General features: G+C 45.9%; 1 protein-coding gene across 1 annotated transcript; it reads right to left on the reverse strand.

The window, feature by feature from the left end:
• Positions 1 to 4,526: 4,526 nt before the first annotated feature.
• Pax4 (paired box 4) lies at positions 4,527 to 9,576 on the reverse strand. The gene is made up of 10 exons (XM_051175902.1): positions 9,564 to 9,576; positions 9,021 to 9,151; positions 8,536 to 8,751; positions 8,172 to 8,247; positions 7,521 to 7,646; positions 7,021 to 7,103; positions 6,575 to 6,644; positions 5,872 to 5,927; positions 5,457 to 5,598; positions 4,527 to 4,705 (listed from the first exon to the last, which is right to left on the reverse strand). The coding sequence occupies exons 1-10, from the start codon at positions 9,574 to 9,576 to the stop codon at positions 4,569 to 4,571; spliced, it is 1,050 nt and encodes a 349-aa protein (XP_051031859.1). The 3' UTR covers positions 4,527 to 4,568.
• Between the last annotated feature and the right edge of the window lie 9,632 nt (positions 9,577 to 19,208).

Here is a 19,208-nt window from a genome sequence, read left to right on the forward strand (position 1 = left end):
CATTGTAGAATGTTCATGTACATACATGTGTATGCCATGAAAATGGAAGGCAGACTATGAGGAAGGAAGAGGAGGCCTAATTGGAGAGGGGAAAGGAGCAAGGGAGGGTAAATGACAGGAAAGAATGACAAATGTTGCAAGTTTCCTCTCATATATGGAATTTGGATTTAAATATACACACAAATACATATACACATGCATATATATATGTGTTCTGAAAGCAGAAGGGGAAGGAAGGGGCATTGAAAAAGGGCGAATGCAAGAAGAGCAGAGTAAATAATGTATATATATATACATACATATATATATATATATATATATATATATATATATATATACACACACATCAAAATAAAATGCATTATTTAGTTGGATGTGGTGATACATACCTGTAGTCCAGTACTCAAGAGGCTAATGAAGTTCTAAGCCAATTTTCAATTTAGGCTACACAGTGGTACTCTGTCAAAAGCACACACACACACATACACACACACACACACACACACACACACTGTAACACAAGCCACACAAGCATTATTTTGAATGCTAGCTAAAAAGAAGAAAAGAGTAGATGTCTGGTTAAGGGTCAAAGACTGTCTTCCTAGGATGCTGTAAATCCCACCGGAGAGGAAGGAGACTAATAGTTACCACATGCTCCCCACCCCTAGCCCAAATAATAAACTTTTCCCAATGGCACCTTGAAGAACCAGCCTGGCCTTGAAGGATTCAAAATACAAGTTACCTTATATGGGCTGAGTGGGATGTTTGTATGGGTGTGGGTGTGCATGTAACAGCAGTAAAGAAGAGGCTATCATGCCTGGACATCATAACCTAGCTCACCACCTGGGCTGTTGAAGCCATGGACCTTGAAGGAGAACGTATCACCCCTACTTTGCTAAATCAGCATAATCCCTAGCTACATTCTAAATCTCCTTATAGCCAAAAATAATTATAGTTCTCACCCTCAAGACTCAAGAATTATTGTAGAAGGAAAGATTATAAGAGGAATGGGGAGTTTGCTGTGAGATTGTGTCTCTTAGAAATGTCAGAAGCTACACGCATGAAGTCACTTACCAATATGGCTACCTAAACATGACCTGAAAAAGGATGATGCCAATAGACATATTAACATGGATAGAGAAATCTCAGGAGGCCTCAACCCTAGGCAAAGAACTACAGATTACTAAGGAATGATGAGGGGTAGAAAAATAGTCTTCTGTGAAGGAAAAACACAACATTGGTTATCTAATACCAAATGGTCTGCTATGAAAACGAAAACGTGTACAGACAAGTAGCATTATGCAGACTTAGAGTAGGTTGCATTTATAAATCTAGGAATACACACAGAGTGCCCACACATACACAACAAAACAAAACAATAAGAAACAGCAATTAGAGAATAAAGAGGCCAGGAATTTGAAAGAGCACAAGGGAGGAGGTACTTGAGGGAGTTTAGAGGTAGAAAAGGGAATGCAAAATGATTTGATTATATTAATTCAAAAAAATTAAAATAAAATCTTGTACCCATTCTCATGTTTAAATAAAGGGTGCTATGAACTTAAGAGAGTGGGAGGGGTACATGGGAGAGGTTGGAGGGAGGAAAGGGTGGAAATAATGTAGTCATATTACAATTCTAGAAAACAAAGAACATTACAAAAACGTCCTTAGGTTTAGAGCAAATGAAAGAATGTTACTCTTATGAACATGGGTACAGGTGTTAACATCTATGTTCACATAGCCCTCCCTTTCACCTCCCTGACCGTTCACCACGCCTCTTTGAACTATCATTGGCATAAGGGGTGGAGTCATCCCCTCTCCATTTCTCACCTCTGCAGGGAGCCGGAGTGCTTGGCCAAGGGTCCATAACTCATTGCAGCAGAGCTCAGCCTCTAAATCGAGTGTGACTGATGCCTACTGCTCTTGCCATCTCAGCAGGACTTTCAAAATGTATGCCTATCTTGCACTGCCCTCATGACTTTAGCCTTTATCTACCTACCACTTGTCCTGTTAATGGTTTAATTCACATAGATTCTTAAACACATTCATTTAAAAAGGAATTTTTTTTTATCACTGTCATAAAACAAAACCCAAATCACTTGCCGTAAATACAAAGTGACTACAAAAATAAGCACAACGAAAAAAGGCAATACTATTAAATCCTAGCCCAAACTGAGCTCAGGTCTTTCCTTTTGTTAAGGTTAAGCAACTGTGTACAGAGGTGCTGAAACTTTCTCCTGATGCAATCAGGATTGGGAGTGTTTTAAAAGTTATTATTTAATGTAGCAAGCTGTCTCCTAAAACCAGCATCTATGTCCCCAACTTTGGGCAATTTGCCCCACGACAGTAAGTCTTACTTTTTAAAATAAGAAAAGCTGAAATAAGAATATGAAAGATACTCACCTTAGACAGAGGAAAGTGGCATTAGGTTTCAGTATTTCTTCTCGAGATACTTGAAAAAGGCCCAGCAGTGTTGGCACACATCTTTAATCCCAACACTCAGGAGGCAGAGGCAGGTGGAGCTCTGTGAGTTCTAGGCCAGCCTGGTCTAGAAAGAGTTCCAGGACAGGCCCCATAGGTATACAGAGAGAAACCCTGTCTCGATAAAACAAAAAAACAAACAAGTAGACGTGAAAGAGTTTTATTGTTAAGTAAAAAGTGCTAGAGAGTAGGAAGCCTCTTTTCCAAGACCTATGCCAGGAAGACATTGTGCCTGCCACCCCAGCAACCTGAGAGGCTGAAGCAGGAGAATTATTTGAGCTCAAGAGTTCAAGACTCTCCCGGGCAGTATGAGACTCTGCTGCAAAACAGATTTTATCTAAAGAGATAAGAAAGATATTTTGCAGGTCATTTAATACAAAAGCCCTTCCTCAGCATTCTGTAAACATACATACATATACAAAAGCATGGGAATGTGTGTGCATGGTTGTAAACATGAGCACACACACAACCATGTCCAGTTCCCCACAAGTGACTGATCCTTTATATTTGCTTTTTTGTGCTCATTCATGGCCTCAGCTGAAATAAGACAGCTCTGGCCATCGCTGACATCTGGCCTGTTGCTGAAATGAGTGGCTGCACATCCTCTTCCCATAACCTTGCCCATTTCCCTGCCCCGGGGAAGGGGCAGGCCATGTAGTGTTAGTCATCAAATGGCATCCAGGGCTACACCATCATAAAACTTTCTCTGTTGGTGGAAATGCTCCATAATCTGTTCTGTCCAGAGCAGAAGCCACAACCCACAAGTGGTGTAGCTAATTGTTCATTTTAATGTGAATTGCATACAGACAGATGTGTGGTTGCTCACTAGTTCCTGAACAGCCAGCTTTGGAGGATTTGCTAATAAGACTTGTTGAATGACGAGCTCTAACTGTGCCTACTCCAGATGGAAAATACAAGCATGCTCCCTACCCCCACTCCTGTCGCCACCACCATTATCCACCCTCTGCCTCTCAGAAGAGGGAGGATTTGATGGGAATTTGCAGCACATGCCTATAATTCTAGTACTTGGGCGGTCGAAGCAGGAGGATCATGAATTCAAGGCCAGGCTGGGATTACTCGGGAAGAAAGGGAGGAGTAGAAAGGGAAGAGGCAAATTATTTAGAAACACAAGCCAGTTTTCCTTTACAAATATCCCTTTACTCAACTTCTTTTCTCTAGCGTCTTCCTCTCCCCACATCCCAAGACTACCTAGGAGAAGCCTGGAGCTTTCTTTGCAGACACACTTGAAAAGATCTGGGACTCAAGTATATATATCCCTGGAGCATGTATAAACATGAGAGCGGACTCTCGAAATGTCATTTCCACTCTGCTGCTATGGTAAAAAGATATATGCAATTAGGAAATTGGTGTTCATGTGTTTAGACCAAAGAACTATAGTAAATTGATTTGGCAGGTAGAGTGGCTCATACCTTTAACCTCAGTACTCGGGAGGCAGAGGCAGGCAAGACCTCCATGAGTCTGAGGCCAGCCTGACCTACATAGTGAGTTCCAGAACAGCCAGAAAGTAAATTGTCTTGTCAGTGTGATGGCACATAACTTTAATCCCAGTACTTGGGAGGCAGAGGCAGGCAGATCTCTGAGTTTGAGGCCAGCCTAGTCTACATAGTAAGTTCCAGGACAGCCAGAACTACATAGTAAGACCCTAAATCAAAACAAATGAGAAAAGACAAATAAATAAAAGAACTATAGTAAATTTTCTTAGGTATAGCTATTATATTATGGTTAGTTACATAAGTAAGGTTCTGATTTATTTGTTCTCTGTAGATCTGTGCTGAAGGACTTAAGAATGAAGTGCTATGTTGTAATATGATGTGTGTGCATATGTAACCTCAACACCTTAATAAATCAGTATAACCTACATACACGGGGTTGATAGGGTCATGACTATATAGATAAATATGACTGGATACAATGCATACATACAATGCATAAGTGCATAATTAGGAAATAAAAGATAGATGATAGCTAGATAGACAGACAGACATTGGTGTTCATGAGAAAAAGAATAAAAATAGCAAGAACTGCTGTTAACTTTAAAAACGTTTTTATTACTGCCAAGTGGAGGCCTCTTATGGCCAAGGTGAGTAATGGGTTGATGCTGCTTCTCCTGGCCCTCCAATCAGATGATACACAGGAGGGGTGGTGAGGCATGGCCAGGCAAATTCTATATACGGAGAAGAAGCCACAGGAAGAAGGGAGTGACAATCTGTGTGGGGAAAATGAAGGCATTAGATCCTACCTACCTCTGGCCACAGTGGGTGGGGTACCAGACACACTGGTGGCACCAAGGCTATCGACAGGGCCAGTGACAGGAAGAGCAAAGGTGACAGTGGGTGACACCATGCAAAGCTCTGCAGAGCTTGGGCTTTTCCCCCGCGTTAGTCTATTCACTGTGTGTGTGTGTGTGTGTGTGTGTGTGTGTGTGTGTGTGTGCAAAGCATGCCTGCATGTGCACATTAATTTATTCATTAGTTTGTGTGCTCAAATAAATGCCTGTGTGTGCACAGCATGTGCAAAGCACACATGGAGGTCAGAGGACAACTCGGAGCAGATTATCCCCTTCTTCCCTGTGAGTTCCTGTGATCAGGCTCAGTAGCAAGTGCTTTTACTTGCTGAGCATCTTGCCGGCACCCAAGCCAGACTTACTGGTCCTGCAGGCCTCTCAAAGTCACTGGGGAGGAAGGCTGAGACACATACCTACGGGTATGTGCATTCAGATCTCAATGGCACTCCCTTTACCTTCCGTAGGTGTCAGAGCCGCTGTGGACTCCCCAGCTTTCAGAGCCACGCAAGGGATGAGGGAAGCTGCTTTGAGAGATTCCTTTGGTATCCCCAACTGGAGAACCATACCCTGCCCACAGAAAAGGTGAAGAATGCCCACAACTACCCCTCCCCACACCCTCCAGGATCTGTAGTAGACTCTGGGTACACCCCCCCCCCCCGTCCTCAATTCTTACCCCAGCAGGACTGGAGATAGCCTTGAGATGGGGTGCCCCTGGAACACCTGTCTGGTGCTGTCCCCAAGCAGAGCTGACAGGAGGAGGGACTCGGTGGTTCCAGCAAAGGCAGGGCTGCTGAGGGCACACTGCCAGGGGACTGCTAGAGAAAGCAAAGTTGAGTGTCTTCTCAGCTGCTAGTGAGTCTTCCTATTCAGAAAGCCTGGGAGCCGGGACCACCTGCCCCTCCCCCAGGCTGTGTTTTACAGCCCAGAGGATGTCATTCACAAGGGAGACCAGGGGATAGCACTTTGTAGAAATCCACTGTGAAGGCCTTGGCTATCCATGGATTTTACCCAGGCCTTCACCAGAAATAGGAGAGGCCATGAGATCTTCAGGCTTCCCAGCTCACAAACTCCCCTCTCTTCCCAAGTACCTGTGCAGAGGTAATCCCTGGGGGGACTCTTGGTGCCATCAGATCCTGAGAAGCACCTACAAGGTGAAGGTTGATCCACTCAGAGGGAGAAATGGGCATGGGGGCCTGAGTGGGGTAAAAGACAAAGGTGCCAGGAAAAGTAGAAGCTTCCTGCAGAGTTTGGGAAAGACAGGTGTCAAACTAGGCTATCTTCTTCCCAGAACAGGTCTTAGGAAACTAGAAATGATACTTACGTTCAAGAGATGATCCTGGGGACTGAGCAGCCCTTAAAAACAGGGACTATGAGCACCCAGGATCTAGTCCAGAGCCAGGCACATGAGGATTGCTATGTAAATGTGGATGGATGGATGGATGGATGGATGGATGGATGGATGGATGGGTGAGTGGGTGGGTGGGTGGGTGGGTGGATAGATGGATGGATGGATGGATGCATGGATAGATGGATGTGTGTGTGGATGGATGGATGGATGGATGCATGGATAGATGGATGTGTGTGTGGATGGATGGATGGATGGATGCATGGATAGATGGATGTGTGTGTGGATGGATGGATGGATGGTTGGGTGGGTGGGTAGGTGGATGAGTAGATAGGTGGGTGGATAGATGATGGATGCATGGATAGATGGATGTGTGGATGGATGGATAGAAGGACGGACGGACGGACGGATGGACAGATGGATGGGTGGATATGCACAGAAATCACCTGGCAGCTGTGTTTCCCACTTCAGCTTTTCTTGCCTGCGCCATTTGGCTCTTCTGTTGGAAAACCAGACCTGAGAGAGAACAGGGACAGTGTCACTGGCTATGTTTTCAGCCACCTGGCACCAGCTGCTCTCACCATGTGTCCCTGGCCTGGACTCAGAAAGTGGACTTCCTCCACTCTGGCCCCCTCTCTCCCTGCTCTGGCCTTTGCTCTCTGTCTCCTTCCTCACTTAAAAGGCTTGGGTGGGGGAAGGAGGAGAGCAATCAACAGAAAAGCAAAAGGGATTTCATCTCTCATTCTTTTCTGAACAAGCTTTGTTTTGTTTCTTTGTTTTGTTTTTGGTTTTTCTCCTTCTTGCTGCTTTCTCTACCGTAGCAGACCCAAAGCCCTGGTCAGTGCACTCCCCTCCTTTACAGTTTCCTCACACGGTGTTAGAGATCACGCACCCTCACTGTGTCCTCAGACAGAGAGGTGGCGGCAGCCAGCTTTCCCCGGGCCACTGAATCTGGATACTGCCCACGCTGGAACTCTGTGGAGACAGAGGTTCCCACAGTGAGGCTAAGGGAGAGAGTAAGCCATGGTCTCTTGTCAATCCCCACTCCTTGCCTCGTGTTTAAAAATTATCATTTGTTTATGTTATGTATATGAGCGTTCAGTCTGCATGCGGGCCTTTAAAGCAGAAGAGGGGATCAGATCCCACTATAGATGGCTGTGAACCACCATGGGGTTGCTGGGAATCGAACCGGGGTCCTCAACCACTGAGCCAGTTCTCCTGCCTCCCTTTCCCCCACCCAAAAAAAAAAAAAAAAAAAAAACGGATAAGTACTCCTCCTTCCCAAGGCCAAGCCACCCACAGTCTGTGCCCCTCAGCCCTTTCCCACAAGTCTCAAGTCTATAGCCATACGGAGGACCTTCAGCTCCACTGTCTGCCCCAGCCCAACAACACCTTTCTCCAGTGCCTCAGCTTGGCCTGCGGAGAAGATAGTCCGATTCCTGTGGCTGGTCCCTGGATGGGGCCCTCGGGGAGCCTCACAGCTGCTGTGAGGACTGGGAAGAGCCGGAGCCAAAACAGCTGCAAAGGATGACAAAGTCATGGGATTTGTGATGTTGGCTTTCCTGGTTATATGGGGGTCTCTCACTAGGCAACAACACAGGCATAGTAGCATAGAGGAGTATGCAGTTCCTTGGCAGTGGCTGTACAGTGTGCTCGGTGTCATGGTGCTACTTGGAGAAAACAGAGTTTCTTCATGCTCCAATGACCCCACAGAATATGGACGAAGTTCTGAGAAGCTAAACAGGAAGCAGAGGAAGGGTGTGACAGGCCCAGTCTAGCCTTGCCCTTAGCAGTTAGGATCTAGGGATCTAGGTTCTGTTCCGAGAAACGCTAACCACTGGCTGACGACTGAGTAAGTAATTTCATTTTCCGGAACTTCCATATTCTACCTGGAGAGAATAAAGCCACCCGCTAGACGCTCTTTAAGGGAGTGTTGAAAGGGTAATTGAGAAAAGAGAGAATTCCTCATGACGGGCAGAAAGGAGAGCTATAAAATGCTAAGAATTTGGCTCTGTTATCTCCGCTGGCAACTCTAAGACGCACCTGGTAATCTGAGTCGTGTCCAGTGCAACTTCTGGTCCTCCTGTTGCGCCCGGAGGACTCTGTTGATAGAGGAAACCTGGGGGTGTTGGGGTACACATTTGGAAAATGGCGTATACACCCGGGATGGCCTTCTGTAGATCCTTTGTCCTCTACTCGCCATTCCCAAGGCGAGCTTCCTGCCTTTCTCTCCCCATACTTCCTCCTCGGTTTCCTAACCACCAGAACTTTTCAGAAGAGAAATTTGTGAATCAAAAGGCTGATTCTGGCTTCCCCTAACCTCAGGCTGGTATAACAAAATTACAAAGAAAGAGGTGATCTTCTCCCCAGTCTACTAGCACGTCCCAGGGTAGGGAGAAGCACTTACACTGGGAGCCTTGTCCTGGGTGCAAAGGCCTTCAGCACAAAGCTGGTGTTGGATCTCCCAGGCAAAGATCGCTGGATATTCGTCCTTCAGCTGAGCAATTCGAGCCACCACAGCCGGTGTAGCCAGACGTGGCTTGCTTCCCCCAATACCCTTGGGTTCTAAGATACCTGTGCGGTAGTAACGCCCTAGGATCTTGCTCACACAGCCATTAGATACCTAAGTGAGGTGAGAAGCAAGAACAGGACACAGAAGACATGATAGGTAGAAGGAAGCTGAGTGTTGCTGGGACAGAAGGAAGCCACAAGGCAAAGAGAGATTTACTGAACCAAGCCATGGAATTGAGAGGCACCTAAAACTTGCTTTCTGGCCTCCAAGAGGGTCTTCTAGGAGGAGACCCTTGGGGTTCAGCCCCAAACTTCTGCCTTAAAAGAGGTCCTGGGTGTCTGGTTCTTGTCTCCATCACACGATAAAGGGTTTCACACTACCTTAAGGCTTCGAGAGATGTCACAAGGTCGCATCCCACGCATTGCTAGCTGCACGATTTGCTGTCGGGTGTCCAGAGGAAGAGGCCGGCCATTCACAAACAGTCCCCCCAGCTGATTCACACTGCTTATTCCTGAGTATTAGAGGTAAACTTCAGCACACTGCATGTGTCCAGGTCCTCACCCGCCCTTGCAGAAGACCACTCATGTTTTCCTCTTGGTCTGCTACCTTCTAGGATGCCTTTCCCTGAGACTGTGCCCACCTTTTCCCAGGGTCCTCAAAACACTGTCACTGCTTTTGGGAACTGGTTATGTTCTAATCCAAAGGGAGCAGAGAGAAAGAGGAGAGAGGGAGGGAGGGAGGGAGGGAGAGAGAGAGAGAGAGAGAGAGAGAGAGAGAGAGAGAGAGAGAGAGAAGCTGGAGAAAACTATGTCCAGAGCATTGGCTAAGGACAAATGAAGTTGTGTTGTTGGGAGTTTAGACGCGGGGCAGTATTCTATCTCTGAACCCTTCTGTATTCTTCCCTCTTCTCCCAGACCTCTCACCATCCTGCTGCATGTTTCACACTGGTCCTCTTCACAGAAAGACAGGAAGCCAACTGGCAGGCTGGAAGGGCGTGCTTCTAGAAGTTTCCCCTCTGATCTGGTTCTGCAACAATATAGGGTTATTTAAACGTGGTCTCTTGAAATGATCAAGGGATGGAATGTTTTCGACAGGGTCAGCAGGCTGGCTAACACTAAAACAGTAAAATTCTGTTAAGCACTTATGTGATGAACACCACAGGGTCAGCTGAGGGTTGGATCTGTCCTTAGGTAAGGAGGTTGGAAGGGGAACAGGACTAACTTCCACAAATCTATCAAAGAGGGGCTGAGAGGTGGAAGGGACCATTCTTCACAGGGCTCAGACTTTCCCTTCCTCAAGTGAACAGTGCGGTACCTGGCCCATCATAAGTCTTCTCAGTGCCTGATCGACGCACTTGAGGCAGAGACTCAGGGTCTCAACTTCAGGTTTCAGAAAGTCCTGTGTTCAGTTCTCCAAGCTCCCATCAAACGATTCCTTCAAAGCACTTCAAGGAAAGCCTTACCTTTGTTTTTTTTTTTTTTTTTTTGTTTGGTTTGGTTTTTTGTTTTGTTTTTGTTTTTATGTTTTACAGGAAGCTCTGTGGGTAAATTTGGGACTCAGCTCTACCCTCAGACCCTGCGATCTGGTCCCACACATTGGAAAGAGAGACATAAAGCCTGAGATGATGGCTTCTACTAGAGGACACACCTCATAGCAGTTTCTAAGATTGCTGGAGCTGTTGATTCTTTTGAACATTGAAGAAGTCTAGATATCACGGTGAAGCTTCAATGGCTGCCTTCCAGACACTGCACTGTATATTTTACTGACATTTCCTCACAGCATTTTGAAAGGAAGGAATGCGGATGCTGTCTGCTTATGGGAGTAGAAGCCATCTTGAGCACAAGAGAATCTGTGCACTAACAGCTATAGTCATGTCTTTTTTGCTTTCAACAACAGTTGAAAAGGACTTGAAGCTGCCTGGGATCTTGGCGGAGCTGTAGGTGACTCAAGGAACAGCTTATCCATGGAACTTTCCTGAAATAACCATGCTGCCTTGGCTCAGTTAACTCAATAGCAATCACTTAGTGAATGGGGTATTAGGCATGAGCACATGGTTGTTTGTTTGGGATGAAGTGTGGGGGGGAGACAGAGGGCAAGCTGAGCATGTAAAGAGTAACCAGGAGAGGGAACAGGCTTAGAATACCAGCCACACCTGAGTCCTTGATAGGATTCTTTCCCTTTAAAGGGAGATTACAATGCAACAGGAAGAGGAAATGAACAGGAACAAAACACCAATGAATCCAGAGCCCATGAATTTAGTAGCAAAGGTGGCTTGCATTCATTTATGCTTAGGGGTCTGGAGATACACCCCTTCAATCTCTCAGCATTCCAGAAACTCAGTAAGAAAGTTAGATTCCCCCAGCCCCAAAGAGAATGGAGGCACAGATTAAGATTAACATAAATCAAGAGCCCCTCAGAAAATAAAACTCAAGGTTCGGAAGCCAGCTCCCGACGGGGGTAAAAATTTCCAGTTCCAAAGCATGGAATTCTCTTTCTCTGTCCCCAACCCTGCTTCATACTTGGGCAATTGCCATTTAAGGAATGGAGAGGGAAGGATGAACTGGAGATGCAAAGCGCAGAGGATGAGGGCTTAGACTATCCGCTAAACCTGAGTAAGAGTTTATTTTACCAAGTGCCCTGGGTCGGAGTTACTGTGGAAGGCAGGTTCAATGTCCACATCTAAAAGACCTCCAGACCAAAATGAATCATGCCATAACTCACAAAAGGAAACCCTATCTCCAGAAGCCTCCACACATTGCCAGTATTGACTGTAACTTGTCAGAAAAAACAAAATACAACTGATACTCATTAGAGGAGAAAGCAGGTTAAGGAGTTGAAGGGGCAGAAAGGTGAGCAAGTAACTGCAAAGACAGGGGAGGGAGGAAGTTGAGTTTGGCCACACAAAGACATGGAGACAGAATGGGAGACAGGGCAGACAATGAACCTGCTGGTGAGCTACCTGGGTAGAGGAAATGAGGTGGGAGGTCCAGTGAAAGATCTCAGGCACCTGTGTGAGCTCCAGGGGTTGCTGGTGGTCTTCTAACAGCTTCCAATCTGCTGCTGCTTTAGTTCATCCAGGGGGGCCAGAGCTACACAGAGCCTGTGCTCAGGAGCAGAGGGCAGCCTTCTGGGAGTAGCCAGTGATGTCACAGGCCATGAGCAGAGGAGGAGGAGGGATGTGTGCCTGGGGCTGGCTGACATTGGCCCTGAGGCCGGGCCACCCACAAGCAGTGACCCACTGCGTCCTCCTGTGGGGCTTCAGAGTTCACCTTGTGTCTACTTAGCCTGAAGGAAGCCATCCTCAGACAGGCTGTCAGCTCAGCGTGTACGCAAGCATGGGCCAGTATTCCTGCAAAGAATGAGGGATATGGGAGATGAGGAACTTCAGGCTATGTTCCCAAAGTTTCCCATGCATAGAAACACAAAAGAACATTCCAGAAGTACTGATACAGTTCCCCAGCCATAATGCACATGTCAGAGCTTTTGAGTCAACACCCAGATCATGTGTATGTTATTATAAAAGATAAATGGTATATAGGCTGATGGAGTACAGACTGAGTTGGCGTCTTGAGAGGGGAGCCGATGGGGAAGAGTGTCGAATGTCAGTTCTCACTGATTCTTCACTTGCTCCCTGACTGAAGTGACCCAAAGCTTGAGTCCTTGCCTGGAATAGGGCCATCATGGATGTCAGAACACTGACATTGCTGGGCAAGGGTGCCTTAGAAATGCACATTTCTAAGGGCACACACAATCTCTAGTCTTCCCTCTCTCGCCTCTGGATGTTTTCAGACTCTATTCTACTTGGGAATTAGTACTTTTAGATTAAATTTTTAAAAGTGATACTGCTGTTCCCACAAAAGACACCGTAGATTGTCTGGGCCATTGCTGGGGGTGAGGAGCCTGTGACGGTGTGTTGTTGCTTGGGACGTGAGCACAGACTTGGGTGCTTGGGAGCCTTGCTGCAATGGCAGTTGTGGGCAGGTCCTTGCAAAGGGCGTGAAGGAGCAGATGTGGGAAGCCTCTCGGGTCCATTTTATATCTCAGATTCTGTAACTGAGTCACAGAAGTGATATTCAAGTAAGCAACCCCAACTTATTAAGGCATTAAGACTAGACCTAGAAGTCAGAGCAAAGGATAGGAAATCTCACTGGTAAATGCTTTGGGTTTGGTGGTATTTCAGAAGTGAGTATTGTACAAGAACCTGGAGCTTGCAGTTGCAAACACTTGTCTTCCAAAGCTAAATGTATCACAGAAATGGACCCTCACTCTTACCCTGCCTCATACTCCACTCCTCTGCCAGTCTGCTCTAGCATCTTCGGGCTGGGCTGCCGCGCTGGAGCAGAGGGAAGACTGCTGGTTTCAGCACCATGGGCAGGACAGCACATGACCCAGGGCAAGGAGAGTCCTTCCACCAGGGGCAGCCGGGGGCTGCTGCCACTCCACTTAGCTATGCCTGGTGAAAGAAGGTCCCCCAAGAAGGCACAGCGTATCCCTGCTCTCAGTCTCCCTCTCCTGCTGTATTCCTTTCTCTGGATCTGCCCTTGCGTCTTGGAGCTCAAGGCTCATGTCCTGGCCGGCTTTTCCTATAGACAGCTGCAGGAGGGTTCGGTTAGGGGTGCCAGGGGGGAGAAAAGACAAGCCCTGGCAGATGGTGGTGGCAGATATTTCACCCATAAACTACCCTCTCGCTCAGTCTTTACAACAGGCTCTCGGGTCTGAATAAACAGAAGCTTTCGACCCAGAGGTGATAGGGAGAGGGAAAAGGGGGGAGAGGACCCTGGCGGGGGGCCTAGCAAGCCCAAAGGCTCCGCAGCTCAGCCCTCTGCCTAACGCGCCAGACTGTTTGAGGAGCAAATATCTGCCTAAACTGTCTGACTCTCTCAACTGCCCCCACCGTGTTTGGGGCTAATTATCCCTCATTAGCTGAGCCCAGCCCCCAGGCTGCCGCCAGCCCCCGCCATCTGCTCACAATTATACATTAACTCAGAGGTCTTGTCACATGCCAGCCAGGCTGTGCGCCCCTCTCCTGGGCCAGCCAAGGCCACTCCAGCTCCTTCCTCACCTGGATGTAGAGAGAGCCTAGACCGTTGGCTCCTGCCTTTGTGGAGCTCCTGGTCTAGTGGCCTGTGGCTGTGGTAAAAGTTCTATCCTTAGTAGAAATGGCTGGAGTTCCTCCCTGCTTTCCTCGGGAGGCTGAAAGGCAATCTAACCCGTGCGTAAAGCTGGAGAGGTCAGGGCGCGGCTGGCGCACAGGCCGGCTGACTTTGTCTGGCAAGTCCCCGGGAACTCTTGGCACCTGTTGGAGGGGGTGATGCCAGTTCCAGGATGTTTCACTCCTCTCTATAGTGTCTTTGTGTAGGCTGTGGGGTCCTGGTCCTCATCTTCCCTCTCTAAAGACAGACCCATCTCCTGCTAGCCCTCAGCTTTCCAGAGCGCACGCGCCACCTATCCAAACTCATTCCCCTTGCAGCCGGCCCCTCCCACTTTAAAGTCCAAGTGGTTCCTCTGCTGCAAAAATATGGGAGTTCTTCGAATTCCCTGGATATTCCTGAGCATAGAAATCATGCCAAAGCTGCATCCTCCACTCCACAAAATTTCATACAGTCATTCTACTCCCTCAGACCTGACTGTCGCCTAGTGTCAGAGCTCTGTCTGCCTGCAACCCCATTCGCTCTTCGTTTTAGATTCTGCAAGGACCCAGGACCCTCCTCTGCTCCCCGCAGAAAGGTAGCGAAAAGTTCCATCCCACTTTGGAGTAGGAGCACAGGAAAAATCCTTTCCTCGCTCTTTTTTCACAACAAGCCATTTTATCTCTGAGCTCAAGCCTGACTCAAGTTTGTTACAAGACTAGGTAGGGTAGGTGGGCTGGGGTAGTGAGTCCGTATTTCCCTAAGACCGACTCCCAGAAGAATCAGGAAGTTCAGAGAGACTAGAGCTACAGCAGACAACTCAAGGAAGCCCACCGAGTGTGAAAGGACGGATCTAGGACCTCACCAAACACTGCCTGCAATCAGTAAGGCAGAACCTGAAGGTGATGTTGTGTCGGCCACCAGCGCTGTAAACTGAGGTTCCCTGGCAATTGTCAAGGCTGCCCTCACCTCGCTCTGCCTTACTCCTCCTGGAATTGAGGCTCTACAGCCACAAACAGCCAATTATCTGTTTGACAGTATGTTTAACAGAGAAGTGTTGAAGATAGTACAGAGAATTGGCAGATACTCCCCAGGCAGTTTCCCACGTCAGCATTTTACAGTAATTAATAGACAATATTGATGTTGTCACTTGCTGGAGTCTGTAATCAATTCTAATGTCCCCACTTTTTCCCTGATGTTCCCTTTCCGGTTCCAGGGTCCCATCCAGGAGGCCACTTTACATTCGTCATCCATCTCTCCTTCAGCTCCCTGGGGCCATTTCTCAGATTCCTTCTGGTTTTTTTAAATAACTGGGGTGGTTTTAAGGAATCAAGTATTAAAAAAAAAAAAAAAACTTGATTGAAAAAGCTTCTAACTTATTTCCCCACTATGCGAAAGCATAAAATCTTATATACTTATCGGTGATCATGTGATATCTGATATATGCATCCCTTGGGTAATTTTTAAATGACTATCTCCTCAAAACCTAATATTTCATCATAGTGAAAACATTTAAACTCCTCTCTTTTCATTTTTTTGAAATATATGCTGCATTAATTATACATATGACTGTGCAAAGTGGCACCCCAGACCTTCTGGCTCCTAATTGTTACTTAGGTCCCCTTGATTAACCTCTCCTCATTCACTCCTCTCCTGGGACCTTTCTAATGTGATGTTTATTTGTTGATTTGTTGATATAAGAGGGGGGACAGCCTCTTATATAGCCCTGGCTAGCCACAAATTCAAATACAGATCAAAATGACCTTGAACTTGTGAGACTACTTAATCTCCAGGGGTGAGATTTACAGGCAGGTGTACATCACCACAGCTGGCTCCCACATGCATGGCTTTAGGAGATGAAGACCAAAGAGGTACAGTACTGTTTCTACCTGGGTACCTGGGCTAACATAGTTTGTAGCTGTTGATGTTAACCTTGATCATCTAACTGAAGCCATGTTAGTTTTGTCCATTTAAGTGACCTCTCCTGCATTCCACACAGTAATTTCTGAAGGAAGTTGTTTTGTGTGAGTCATATTTAAAGGATGGGAAGTTATATTCACTTATTTGAGAACAGTGTCCTCAGTCAAGTCGGACTTCTCCTGTGAACATTTGTCTCCTTTCTTATTTATGTGCCCAATAATTTATTTGTTGGATATTCCTCGTGATGTAAGGTTCTGTAGGTATAAATATAGATGTATTTATTTCTAAGAAAACTTATTTCACTCTTTGGGGTATAAATACTACTTAAATTTGTTACTTCATTGCTTCAGGACTGGCTGTTAGACCCGAGTCCCCTCCGCATGACCTCACTGGCCAAACCCACAAAGAGTTTGTGTGACTTTTTTGGGGGGGTTGTGACTGTGCTTACTTACTTTCTGACATGTGAAAGGTAGATACTCCAGGCGTATCCTGTTTCCCCCTCCTAGAACCAGCCATTTTTCCAAGGAGCTCTGGTCCTTTTAATAGACAATGGTATGAGAAACAAAATCTGGGCACCAGGGTTCCAGCTTCTGGTGGGGTGTCAGGGTTTCTAGTGTCTGTCAGTTGACTGACAGAACAAAGAAACATATGTACATTCCCATATGCGAGCACCTGAATCTGTCGTAAGATAAACATGATGTTGCTTACTATAAACTACGATTACAGGAACCATTTCCGTTTCTCTGCTGTTTGGGTGAAAACCGTAACCCACCATCTATTTACCAATGTTTCCAGTTCCAGTACACATCGTTGCTGTGCCAGAATGGTTAACACAACCGTCAATGGGTAACAGCCTATCAACCAGCGTTCATTTCAGTGCTGGAGCTTTTATCTAGGGACCTATCGATGCCAGATATTTTCTCCATCACTGTACTACATCTCCAGTCTCTGTACAAAGTCTCTTACCTTTAATATTTTTTCCAGCCCCTCTTCCACCCAAAGTTGCCAAAAGTAGCAACTTTATTGCTACGGCCTTCTGTGGGGTTGTTCATAGACTGCCAATGCAGCTGGTTTGCTTTGACACATTCTGCATTCCTTGTTAGGTCCCTTTGACCTCTTGTGATTATTTTCAAATTGCACAATTAGGGCTTACTTTTTATGTTGAAGCATTCTGTAGATGCCAGATGAGCACTATTGTGTGTCACACAGAATAGTAGATTTGATACTTGAGAATATTGTCGTTCCAAGTTCAGCCTTTCTCCTTTCCCTAAACCCCTGTAAACACTGAACTATTTATCATTATTATAGTATTGCTTCTTCCAGAATATCATACAATGGAATCATGAAATATGTCCCCTTTCCAGTTAGCAAATATCTGTTTAAGATTCATTCACATTTATTTATATCCTGATTATTCTTTTGTTTCTACTGCTTAATACTATGCTGTTATATAGGTGAACCACAGTTTACCTGTTGACTGATGAGAGATATTGTATAGTTGGAGCAATTGTAAACCAGGCAGGTGTAAACACTAACATGCAGGTTTTAGTGTACACATAAATTTTCAACACACTAGGAGCACAATTGCTCAATTATGTGTGAGACTGCTTTTAGTTTTGGGAAAAAAAAAACCTGCCAAAGAATATTCTAATGTTTCCACACCATTTGACATCCCTAGCAATAGCAGAGGATAGTGCCTGTTACTTTGTATCTTCGCCAGCAATTGCTATGCTATGGTCTGTTTTGATGTTCGTTTTTTGAGACAGGGACTCTCTGTTTTGTAGTGGTAGCTATCCTGGAACACTCTTCATAGACCAGGCTGGACTTGAACTCACAGAGATCCATCTGGTTCTTCCACCCTACACGCACTATCAAGCCCAGGTTATGCGGTAATTTTTTCTTTTGTTGCATTGTTTTGGCCTGGAACTCAGAACCTGCCTGACCTCCAACTCCTGAAGTCATGTGATACCACATATGGCTGTTTTGCTTTTTTGAAACAGGATCTGGTGAAGTTCAGGTTTGCTTGGAACTCATTAATTCTCTTGCCTCTACCTTCCAAGTGCTGGAATTACAGGCATCCACCACCACTGCCAGTTAGAAATGTTATAGTTTTGCACGTAACATTTAGGTTCATAATAAGGATTCAGGCATTACGCTGGCCTGCCCCTGTCACCTGGCAGAATGCACTCAGGCAGTACTCTGGTCAGCCCAGGGTTCCATGAGTTCTAGTCTGCAGGCAGGTGCAGAGGACCCCTTTGAAAGTCAGACCCCTGTCCACTTTCGCTCTCTTTTACACTCTCTATTGCCTTTCAGTTCTTCTCTCTCTCTCTCTCTCTCTCTCTCTCTCTCTCTCTCTCTCTCTCTCTCTCTCTCTCTCTCTCTCCCTCTCTCTCTCTCTCTCTCTCCTGCTCCCAGTGTCTCTATGTCTCTTCCCTTCTCCCTCTCTCCCCTTTCTAAATAAACTCCTCATTTAAGCTCTATCTGCCTGGCGTGTTATTTCCTCCGCCTCGGTCACCCTCACCTGCTGTGGAACCTGCTATGCTCTCCCACGTGGTCCCTTATCTTGGGACCCTTTCTCTCGGGAACCACCACCCTCCCCTTCTCCACCCTTTATTTCTACAACTGTAACAAAAGAGCAACATTCATGACCAATTTTGAGTTGACATTTGTGAAATGTGTAGTCTATACCAATGTTTACTTTTTGAAAAACATCCCAATTGTTCAAATTTGCTGAAAAGACAATCTTACTCCATTGCATTGCCTTTGTTGCTTGATCAAGAGTGCTTGACTGGCGGCTGGAGAGATGGCCCAGCAGCTAAGAGCACTTGTTTTTGCAGAGAATCTGGGTTTCATGCCCAGCATCCCCATGGTGACTCATAACCATCCATAACTCAGGCTCCAGGGGAGATAATACCCTCTTCTGAGCTCTGTGGGCACCAGTCACACACATGATGTACTGACGTACATGAGAGTAAAACATTCATACACAAAAAATAAATAAGTCTAAAAAGATGAAAGGGAATATTTGACAGTTCTGGTATGGACGTATTTATCTTGGAGTTGTTGAGACTGGTCTATGCCTCTATTCTTTCACTAATACTACGCTATCTTGTAGCTTCAAAGTGAGTCTTCAGTTGAAGAATGTGAATTATCCAACTTTATTCTTTTCCATTGATATTGTGTTGAATAATCTATGCCTTTAGAAAAACAATTTTTTAATTAAATATGTGTCCAGGCATGGTGGCACACGCTGGGAGGCAGAGGCAAGCAGATCTCTGAAGCCAGCGTGAGTTCCAGGACATCAAGGGCTACACAGAGAAATCCTACCTTGAAAAAATCAAATAAATAAAATAAAAATTCAATGTGTTGATAGAATAAATTAAAAATTAAGTGTGTGTGTGCGCACACGCGCGCGCACATGTACATGATATTTTCTGTTTTAAAGCAATTTCAGGGGACCAAAAAAAAAAAAAAAAGCAGTTTCAGGTTCACAACAGTGATGAATGCACAGAGTCTGTT

Source organism: Phodopus roborovskii, unplaced genomic scaffold, assembly GCF_943737965.1.
Source record: "Phodopus roborovskii unplaced genomic scaffold, PHOROB, whole genome shotgun sequence".
NCBI classification, from domain to species: domain Eukaryota; kingdom Metazoa; phylum Chordata; class Mammalia; order Rodentia; family Cricetidae; genus Phodopus; species Phodopus roborovskii.

Coding starts and splice junctions, on each gene's coding strand:
- Pax4 (XM_051175902.1), bottom strand. Junction 7,104..7,520: donor AGCTGAGGCACTGGAGAAAG/GTGTTGTTGGGC, acceptor CTGTCTCCACAG/AGTTCCAGCGTGGGCAGTAT. Junction 4,706..5,456: donor CTATCTCCAGTCCTGCTGGG/GTAAGAATTGAG, acceptor TTCCCCACACAG/ATTGTCACTCCCTTCTTCCT.